This window comes from Molothrus aeneus, chromosome 2, assembly GCF_037042795.1.
Source record: "Molothrus aeneus isolate 106 chromosome 2, BPBGC_Maene_1.0, whole genome shotgun sequence".
In the NCBI taxonomy this organism is placed as follows: Eukaryota; Metazoa; Chordata; class Aves; order Passeriformes; family Icteridae; genus Molothrus; species Molothrus aeneus.
In genome coordinates this window covers 78,272,348-78,282,870 of record NC_089647.1, presented here as the reverse complement: position 1 = coordinate 78,282,870, position 10,523 = coordinate 78,272,348, and the positions used below count along the sequence as shown (strand labels likewise).

Below are 10,523 nucleotides of genomic sequence, written 5' to 3'. Positions count from 1 at the left end.
TACAGTCAAACTAGCTACAGAACAAAACATAGAAATGTGAAAGTGAGTCAAATAGTACAAGTCTGGCAAGTGTCACAGTGAGTCTGGTGAAGCAAATCTCAACCTTGATTCACAGAACCTTACATATATCTACATATGCTTAAATTAAAATAAATTCTTACATATGGGCAAACTTAAGCATGAACAGAAATTTCATTTACTTCATTAGAAGTTATAGAAGATAAGATTGAATACATTATATACTGCCTTTTCCAACTGAGGAATTTCTTTCAAAATTGGGCCCCTTTCTTCTGAGTAAGGGCCCTTCCATTAACAAACACTAATTAAAAATTCTATACATATTATAATCTCAGGAAGATTGTTGAATTTGAGAATTCTTGTTGACAAGAATTTGACTTGATAATACGCACCTGTGGTAGTTTGGGAGGTGGAAGCTGAAACAGTAAGGAAATGTCAGGAAACATGAACCAGCACTCCCTAATCATGAAATAATATGGTAAATCAGCTATTTTTAGGAAGCGATAAAAATCTCAATGCTTTGGATTGTAGAAGCAGAAACCTAGAACACACGCTTTTGTCGATTATCTCATGGTTTACCTTGTATTTATAAGGCAAAATGACCCAAAAGCCATAAAGACATCTTTCACTTTTACCATTTCACAATGGCAAATTATGAAACGCAAAGCTTCCTCATTGTGCCCATTTAGATCACTAAATCAGGGACAAAGCCAGAACAGATAAGATCATTTTAAAGCACAAGGCTCAATTGAGTGGTTCGCAGGTCTTTGCATATCTATTTCAGCTCTGGTACCACGGGGACTAGAAGCCTGCAATCAGTTCACAGAGCTTTGTGTGCTTGATGACAGCAGGTCGCCGGCTTTGCGCCCCTTCACCACCGAGAAGCACCTCAGACACTTTGTGGGGGCTGTTTAACACAAGGCACAAGTTACAGACTTCCATCTTAAAAGCAGGAGCTCCACATAGACAGCTGAATAATAGACGAGCCTGGCAGTTGTGCTGGCTCAGCTGCTGCCTCACACGCAGCAGAACTGCCCGTGTTGCAGAGCAGATGTTGCAAAGCAGGTGTCAGCAGGCAGTTATGGGTGGCAACCACCAAAGCCTTCCCAAAGCAGTGCTTCCACTCAAGAGTTAAAGCCTCAAAGGAGACATGAAATAACCTTGTTAATTTGACGCTTGATAATGCAAACATCTTAAAAACCCCACTCCAAATTGTATGTCACTCCCTGGCACAGAGCCAGGAGTTCTCATCCAATTTCAGCATATTAAGGTTTTAATGGGGTTTTTTTAGAGAAGCTTCTGCGAACATTTGGTGCTACCAGTTCAATGCTTAATCACACTTTCTTAGAAGGAAATCGCGGTGATGTTTAAACGTACAAATTAACTGCACCTGATATAGCCTTTTTCTCCTTACACTATCTACCCTGCGGAGAGCATCCCAGCAAGACGAGAGCCTCCTACAGAAAGGCTGGAGCGCTCTGCCAGCTCACCCCACTACCCGTCCCAGGCGGCGAGATCCCGACACCATCTCCGCCACTGCCCCACCGCCTCTGTATCCTCTTCCCAGGGGGATTCTCGCTCGGTGCACGCCCACTGCCGCAGGAACCTCGCCTTTGCGAGAGGAGTGGGGGGCGCGGTGCTCGCGGTTCTCCTGCCCCCGTGCCCGGCGGCCCCGCTCTCCCCGGCTCAGCCGAGCCGCCCCCCACCCCGCGGCCAGCCAGGTACGCCAGGCTACGACCGCCACCGGGGCAGAGCAGGCGGGCACGCACCGGGAATGCTGCCCGGAGCCCGGCCGGCCCCGCCCGTGCGCGGGGTGCGGAGTTCGGGACGAAGGGGAAGCGACGCGCACCGGCCCCGCGCCCACCGCGAGTGAGCGCCCGGCTCCGCCCGCCAGGGCGCGCCCACCGCGCGTCATCGCGGACGCAGCCAATGGGCACTCGAGGCTGCCCCTGGGGGCGGGGCCACGGGGGGCGGGGCGGGGCGACGGCCAATAGGCTGCGGGGATGTTCCCGGAGGCGCAGTCGCGGCGGCCCCTCCCCCGCCGGCCGCTCCGGCTCGGGGCTCGCCGGGCGGGAGAGTTTCGCTCCCGGGTGGGAGATGCCGCGCGGGCTCCGTGTCCTCGCAGGTAACGCCGCGCGGGGGAGCGGGGGTCTCGCCGGTTCCCGTCCGCTGGTGGGACCGGCCCAGGGGGGTGAGGGCCGGACGGGACGGGACGGGCCACCTCCTCCGGCGGAGCCGTCGCCGCCAGGACAAAAGGGGAGCGACGAGCGGGGCAGGGCCACCGCCAAACTCCCGGCGGGGCTCGCCTGCCTGCCAGCCTCGACCCTTTCCTCGAAACTGCCGCTGCCCTCCCCGGGCGGGCTCTTTCCCCGGGACCGCCCGCCGGGTACCCGGGACGCCCCCAAGTTTGCGGGGCTCTGGGCACGGCCAGCGCCACCCTGGGTGCGAGCCGGCCCCGGCGCTGTTGGGCGGGAGGCGCCGTGCCCGCCCCGCCGCGGGGGTGCTGCGGTGTGCGGCGGGTGCCCTCCGGGTCGGCTCGGGCTCGCCTTTCCCTGGAGAGGGCGGGGGGAGGCGCCCTCCCGGTGCCCGGCCGCCGGGCAGCGGCGTGTGCGCGCTCCGGGGAGGTGGCGGTCCCTCGAGGGTGCCCGCACCGCGCTGCCCGGGGAAGGGAGGGAACCCCCACGGACCGGCCTCCTGGACGGCGGGGAAGGGGGCTTGTAGTGGCTGTGCGCCGGATAAATAGAGCAAGCGTAATGGGAGAAACTTTCAGGGCGAAATAAATTTGGAGTAGGTTAAAGATTTTAATTGCGTGGTGCGTGTTGATGGTGCATCCGTGCTGTTGGGAACAACGCCGTGCACTTCTCTCAGTTAACAGCCACGCTTTCTCTCTTTGTTTCCGTCGAACTACGAGCACAAGGGTGAACTACTCCGAGAAAGGGTTTTGCTCTTAAAGCAGCTGCTTTGCTCAGCCTGGGAGCTCCAGCCTTTCAGGCTGCACAGCTTCAGGTTCCTGACTTTACCTGAATTTGGGAGCCGCGCCGTATGGTCTCCAAAGCGAGGAGGGGCAGCGGTGTGGCAGGGTGTACTGCCTGTCCCTGGGCACGTGTGTGTGCAGGAATTGGGAATATGCGGGGACCCGAATGAGGTACTGCAAAAAGCAAAGCAATTGCTGCAGTCAGCTCTGCTCCAGATGCTTGGAGCTGTTTTCCTAGACTGTGCAAAGACATTAAATGCAATGTTTGCAGGTGTGCACTAGAGCTATTTTTCTAGATTCTGTTTTTCTGTATGAGGGTCTTAAATGTTATATTTTCAGGAGTGCAACAGTTGATTTAATAAGCAAATAAATAAGAAGAAACTTCAAATAGGCTACTATATGTGCCTATCGTACTTTGGGCTTGCAAACTAAAAAATCCATATTCTGCCTGGCTTTTACTGCAGTTTTCCATTCATAGCTTCCTTCCCTTGCCGTTTATACCAGCACCTGATAATAAGACTACTCACAGTAGTGTCTGAGCCCCTGAGAAGTGGAGGCAGAGCAGAAATCCAGACAGAAGGCTGGCTCTGGAGCATCCAGAGAGACCCATCTGAGTAAAGGTGGCTCATGGGTGTAAACCTCCAGCCTCAGTACCTCCACACTGATGTATCACTCAGTGTGCTTGGATTGCAGGGTCCTTTTCATCTGCCCCAACAACCTCATGAGTCCATACAGCAGTGGAACTTCAACTGCACTTGAGGTGTGCTGAGTGATCTCTTGAACGCTAGTCCTATCTCAATTCTATGGGTCTTGCTGTCTCATTGCTTGAATTGTTGAGATTTAGGGCCTAGGCCATTAACTGGTACCTCCATATGTCTATCTGTGATGTTTGTATGAATTCCTTGCATGGGGGAATGTGTAAGACTAGGTCCTTTAATCTGATTAACTGAAGGGAGTTTAGCTCTTTTGGCAATTGACAATGTTTGCTTTTCAAATGTGGAAGGAAATTATAATGTTTATCATTTTCTACAGAGCTTTATAAATGTTTCACAGTCCCTCTGTTGCATCTGTTTGTATTGCTTGAAAAGAACAGTAAGAAACAGAAAAACAGTGATTTGCTCTACATTTTAAAATTTGTCTGTGCCAAAGTTTTACCTTAGCATCTAAGAATTTCTTGTATTTATCTCTGTGCTCCAACCATGATAAATTCTGCCTTTAGTTCCTCATTTGAAATACAAAATTATGTTTAGGTGTGTTCCAGTAACTATGAGAGGCGCTGAGAAAAAATATGTAAGGTTATATGAAACTTAATCTCCTCTCCCAAGCCAGCTTTCCTTTGGAGTTCTTTTTTTGTGAATTAGAGCTGTAACCATGCACTTGTATGTGTTTCTTCCAGATTTTCAACCAACATAATGCTGAAGCTCCCAACTTGGAACCAGCATTTCACAGAATGGCACAAATGGAACCTAACCTGGACCATGACGTATCATGGTTCCTCCTCCCATCATACTGGGCTAAAATGGTTGTGGCATTAATTTCCTTCCTCTGTTTTGCTAACAGCTATGATGGAGATTTTGTCTTTGATGATTCTGAAGCCATCATCAATAATAAGGTTTGTCTCTCTTCTTTTCCTCACAACCTTTGGCATAAATGGTCATATGAAAAGAAATAATGCAACAGTTGATCTAAACAGGCCCAAAAGTTTCAGCCTAGTAAAGAGCTTCCTTTGGGTATTACTTTTTTTTTTATTAAACTTCATTTTTCCATTTTGTTTTATTGGGTGTTTTTTCAAGTTAAACTGATTTAAGGGTACCTGTACATCAAGACTGCCAGTAGGTCTAATTTTATGCTCATTCCTATGTCAGGGAGAGTGTACAGTAAACTTTTCTGATACCCATGGATCTTAATAGGAGATTTTGTTCATTATCTTCACAGAACTTCTCTGGTCACAGAATCAGACCAGTGAATAAACTTAGTCTGGTTGCAGGTACATAAGGCATCATTAAGGTATCATGTAGGGTGCAGGGGGTTTTCAGGTGCAATTTATACCATAAAAATGTTACAGGAGCAAGCAAAGCTCCCTTTTCCCTCCTTCCCCCATTAAAGTTCCTGTGACAACAGTACCTTTTTGAGATAGAGGTGGAGTATTCTTGTGTTCCATTTTAAAGCTGACCATACATGCAGTGAACAGACCTTGAAATGCTTAGAAGTTAACATGTGATTCAAACAAACCTCTAACTGAGATTATTTTGACTTTGAGCAGTGGAGTGTCTTCAATTGCTGAGACACTTCACAGGATCACATGTAGCAGTGAGTGAGCCCATGCCCATGGATGGGTATTGGTGTTACAGCTTTTATGCTGCTCTGGAAGGTACTTGTTAAGCATTTAGAAAGAAAAGCACAGGATAAAAATAATCACATTCATCTGTTGGTTCTGTCTTCCTGAAGCCATGGGGTTACAAAGAGGATAATCTGGAGACTCACACTGCTAGAATAACACAATTCACTTTTTTTTTTCCTTGCACAAGATATAGAGGCAACTTATCACAATGTGCCTTTTAGAATCATGCAGAATTACTGTTTCCTTAGACAGACTTGTATTATGTGTGTGTAAGTCATCATACCTTCAGTTATAAACGTATGGGGGGAAAATACATCTGTCAACGTGGAAATAAATCTCAAAGCTTTCAAGAGAATACTATAGACAAATTAAGAACCTACAGCATTGTTGTTTGGGTTTTGGTTTTTTTTTTAGTAGTATTGTATTTTAGATTGCACAGCTCCTGGTAATGTTTCATTCTGCAAAATTTTATTTGGGACCTGTTTATAATATTTTCATTTCCTGAAAGAATGAACAAAAGACTGATGTTGAAACAAAGCAGGTTGTTTTGGTAATATGCAATTTCCACACTTGTAATCTCTCTCCATTTCTTTCAGTCTTTACTCTAAAAATGTTTCATTTTATCTATGCAACCCAACAATTTGCACCAGGATTCTAGCTGTTGGCAATGCTGAGAAATTCAACCAACTGCTTAAATAAATTAATTCATATGTAGTCTGTATGTTTGAAAAACTGGGAGGCTGTTTCTATTTCTCACATCAAAATCCTCTATTATTCCCTAGAAATTAAATGAGGATTTTGTGACAATATCATTTTAACACAGGGGTCATATGGATATATGGAAATTCAAAATCCACAAGAAAAATGCAGAGACAATGAGTTTACCAGTTTAAGGGGGAGGGAGATTATCTAGCAATGGCACAGTTTATTAAACAAAGCATAGCATATTTTATTCCCATTTAATAGGAAAGACAGCAGTTGAAGTAATTTTATAGATTTACTGAGCATTGCTACTGTAGTATTTTCTTGGGTACCACACAGTTCCCTCTCTGTTAATTTGCTAGCTGCCATCATCCCAATCTTTCATTTCTTTTATTGTTTTTTTAGCAGAAGATACACATTTAATTCACCCCATCCCTATTGTATCACGGAACATTCCTTTATTAGATTTTATTGGAGTTAAAGTCTGTTTTCCAGATGCTTTCTTATCATTCTAAGCAGCATTTTAACTGGTACACAGAAGTGGCTTTTGTCTTTATTTATTTACTAGCTTGGCAAGACAAACAGTTGGATTAAGCAGAGCTTCAGACACAGCATGTCATTTCCATAAGCCTTTATATAGAAAAACTGACCTTTCTTCAAATCTTGAACTCTGCTCTCTGTAAGCTGCTGCTAATCAAATATTTAGAGATTATTTGATAGCTACTTTTGGTTTTTAAAGAGAAAATCATATGTAGCTTTTAAACAGCTGTCTCTTGAAGAAAACCATTCCTATTTTAGGGTAAGTTCACTATGTAGGAAAATTGATGTAAGAAACTTTCTCACAGAACTTGGATACAAGGACAAGATACATGATTGAAGATTTTTAGGTCATATGGAAGTGTAATCTAATCACTAAGTAATTCCATGCATTCAGCTTTTCCTGCCTTCTTCCGATGGAAGACAAAAGAAGGCTGATTATAGCAGAATGGGAAATCAAGCCTTGTACATTTCCCATCTCAAGTTATTGAAGGCCATCTGTGACATGGAAGACATACTTTTCTTTTCCAGTACTAACATTTATAAAAGTATGTCTTTCATAAACCTTATGTACATATGGAGCAGTGCTGCTGGTTGAAAAAACAGTGTGAGGGCCACACCACCCTCTGGCAGCTGTCCCCTGCAGAGTACAAAGACTTCAGTAGATGTTGGTGTACATCCCTGCCCCACCCTGCCCTGGAAAAGCTGGCTCTGTCGATTTAGTGAGCTGCTGGTTGAGTGTGTTCCTGCTCTGAGAGTCAAATTGTGACCTTTAGGGTTTGTGCATACCGATGAGGAATGGAACAGGAATTTAGATGCCTAAGGCTAAAATTGCAGTTCTGTGAGAAGAAAGAAATTTCTAGCTATTACTTGGCAGTAGAAACATCTGTGAGAGCGTGAAGAAATTTTTCACCTTGGTAATTCTTAAGCCAAAGTAGGATCCCCTGTGAGTCTTGATTTCTTAAGAATTTCCCTGAGAGTGCCTTAATTGACAGCTGCAGTCTAGGTTCTTTCAGACTGCAGTTTTAGCCGTGCTCTCTTTTCTGTGTATTGATTAGTATCCTGTTAGAGAATACTTCTATTCATTTGACTAATACTAGCCAAATTTGATCAAATGATTGAAGGAAATCTTTTCTTGGATTTTTTTTTTAATTTATATTTTTGGATGGATGAACGTCAGAATATGTTAAGAATATTCTTGTTGAAGAAGCAAGAAAAAATTAGTTATTTTAAGTTCAGTTTAGCAGCAGCCAGTCATCAGGGTCCAGCAATTTTGCTGTAATTTGGGAGTATGTGCAAGCCAAAAATAAGGCATGGACTAAGGGTGAGATGGAAGGAACTGGAGACCACAGCAGTGCTCAAGATACTATAGAAGCAAGTGAGGTGGTAGCAGCATTGGAGAGGAACTGGAATTAATAAAACCAAGGGAATTGCAATGTGGGAATCTTGTAAGTAGATGGAGTTGTAGGAATAATAAGAGAGGGGCACCAGGGTTTGTAAGAACTTTCATGGGGCTAGCAAGCCTCTACTTATTTGTGTTTATGATGTCTTGTTCACCTCCTATGGTTCATTGGTCTCAATAATTTCAAGACAGAAGGTAAGGGTAGAGTTTTCCCCTTGTTGGTTGCAGTAGTACTGACTAGTACAGTTTTGTTCCTAGGTTCTGTCTCAAGTGTCTTTAACCTGCATGTACCTTGCTGTAGCATAAAATGGTATTTAATTTAATTGCACTAGGGAAGCAGAAGAGGCCAAGCATATGTTAGTTTGAACTTCCAAGCTTGTCCTCATAGAAGACTGAGGCAGATGCTAGCAAGATCCTTATTTTTCCTCCGAAGTGTATGCTTCCCATTTAATAGCCTACATTATTTGGATTTTTCATTATCAGCATGGTTTTGAGATAAAAGGGAAGAACAAGCAAACAAGACTTTTTCTTTGTAGTGGTTTTTTTATAAGCCCCTTTTGCACCCCAAATTAAAATAATTCATTACCTTTCTGTCTTTTAATCTTTAGGAGCAGTATATAGAGATGTTGATTATTGATTTCATGTATTAAGTGTTAAAACAACTTCAACTATTTGAATAGTCCTGTGCAAAGCAAGGCTTCAAAAAGAACTAATTGTTGTTTCCTACCTTTAGTCTCATTGATTTCATGCTTTTGTCAGTAGTTATGCTACTTCACTGGTAAAAAAATGCTATTTTGCAGCAGTTTGTAGTTGGCCATTTTTGCAAGATAATCTACACCTAAAATCAAAGGCTTTTTACAAAATTATGAGGTAAGGAGGTTTATGTGTTTCACATCTCAGCTATTGACCAGATAATAAACTGATGTAAATATAGCTCTAAATTTCATGTATGCCTACTTACAGAATCCAGGATCATGACCTTTACAATGACAGGCATTCAAGATTTGACCTTCATTGCAAACTTAGGTACTGGGGATCAGATGTCAGTAGTGAGCCAACAAAACTCCTGCTATGTCCATCTTAGTGTGAGCTTGTATTAGTTAGAATTTGTTTGTAGTTTAGCTGCTTTGAACAAAGGAAAAATTTTAAGGATCTGATAATTTGTTTTCTTTTAGGACCTCAGGGCAGAAACCCCACTTGGTGACCTGTGGTATCATGACTTTTGGGGTAGCAAACTCAGCAGCAATACCAGTCATAAGTCATATCGACCGCTAACTGTCCTGACTTTCAGGTGAGACTTGTATTTTTGCTTGAGGTCTGAATATTTTTTAACCTGTATTGACTCAATTGAATTTAGGGGGGAGGCACAAAAAAGGCAAGAACAAAGTAGCTGGAGGGTAGTTGGATACCTTTCCAGAATATGATTTTTGAGTTCACTACCTTAATCTCAAGTGGTGTTTTAATTTTCCAATGTTTCTTTCCCAAAATATTCATTATTTTGACATTCTGTATAGCTAGTTTTCAGAGATTTTGTCTTAAGGGTCTTCTATACCTGCTACTAGGGGTGGTGTGGTTTAGTATGTCACATCATCAAGGAACTAGGAGGTGTATGTTCCTTTCACTTAGCCATGCTGCCACTTACATTGCTATTGTACTTAGTGTTCTCTGCTTTTCTGGTGATCTGTCAAATTGTTTATTTTATAAATAGCATCATGGTACTGTGGCCTTTTTCCATCAGCACACTCTATAGTCTTCCCACCTCTTCACTCCAATATTCTAACTCAAGTGTCTGAGAATCTAGTGAAATGTCTGCCTATATATAATTTGCTAGTTTTGTCAAATAACTAAAGGTTTAAGATGATTACTTTTGTAGATGCTTAGCTCATGTTTTTTGCACAAAGATTTGAGCAAACAGTAGACCATGTAGAAATCTGGCACAATAATGCAGAGAATATTTGAGGACTCAGTCTTAATTTCTTTATTTTCCCCTTGTGACTCAATGGTGTCAGTGGGGACTTAGTGCTTGTTCTGCCCATTTCAAGCCATGGACTAAGTGCAGAAGAAGTGTTCCCACTCTTAGTCCTCATATTCAAGCAAAAATTTTGACCCTTTAGGGTAGTGTCAGTGTTTTAAGTACCTAGCACTGTGGGTTTCACTGTCTATTGGGCTTTCTTCACATTTTCATCAAGAAAAATAAACAGCTGAATAGAACGTGTCAGAGTCCTAAACCTGTTAAAGTTTTCACTGCATTACACAGAACATGCTTTCCTTTTTTTTTTTTCTTTTCTCTGTGGTATATTCCATCTCTAATAACATTCTGGTTTGTTTAAAGAGTGAACTGGGGTGCAATCATTACTATATCTGAAAATATAGATGAGCCTGTGGAGATGGTCCATAAAATGCTATTTTCAAAGAAAGAAATGGGTTTCCTTAATTTCCCTAAGCTCCAACCTTTATGTGTATCATATTTATAATAGGTTAAGTTTTTAAATAGGTTTCATTTATGCCAGATGCACATTGACCAAAATAACTGTGTAAAATCCCCTGTT

At 43.2% G+C, this 10,523-nt stretch overlaps 2 protein-coding genes across 2 annotated transcripts in view; one reads left to right on the top strand and one right to left on the bottom strand.

Moving 5' to 3' along the window:
- Positions 1-1,929: 1,929 nt before the first annotated feature.
- Positions 1,930-3,621, bottom strand: LOC136571404 (basic salivary proline-rich protein 4-like). Its single transcript, XM_066571779.1, has 2 exons — positions 3,520-3,621; positions 1,930-2,781 (listed from the first exon to the last, which is right to left on the bottom strand). Exons 1-2 carry the CDS (start codon positions 3,619-3,621, stop codon positions 1,930-1,932), a joined length of 954 nt encoding a protein of 317 aa, XP_066427876.1.
- TMTC4 (transmembrane O-mannosyltransferase targeting cadherins 4) overlaps positions 2,058-10,523 on the top strand; it is a 53,738-nt gene continuing 45,272 nt past the window's right edge. Inside the window, exons 1-3 of the mRNA XM_066545151.1 lie at positions 2,058-2,143; positions 4,389-4,604; positions 9,150-9,265. Coding sequence (XP_066401248.1) covers positions 4,443-4,604; positions 9,150-9,265 — 278 coding nt within the window. The 5' untranslated portion in view covers positions 2,058-2,143; positions 4,389-4,442. The remainder of the gene's footprint in view (positions 2,144-4,388; positions 4,605-9,149; positions 9,266-10,523) is intronic.

Bases quoted from the DNA above. Each gene is read 5' to 3' on its own strand.
- LOC136571404 (XM_066571779.1), bottom strand. From the start codon at position 3,621: ATGAGCCACCTTTACTCAGATGGGTCTCTCTGGATGCTCCAGAGCCAG. The intron at 2,782-3,519 runs GTGAGTAGTCTT...TCGCCCTGAAAG, and splicing joins TCAGGGGCTCAGACACTACT to TTTCTCCCATTACGCTTGCT.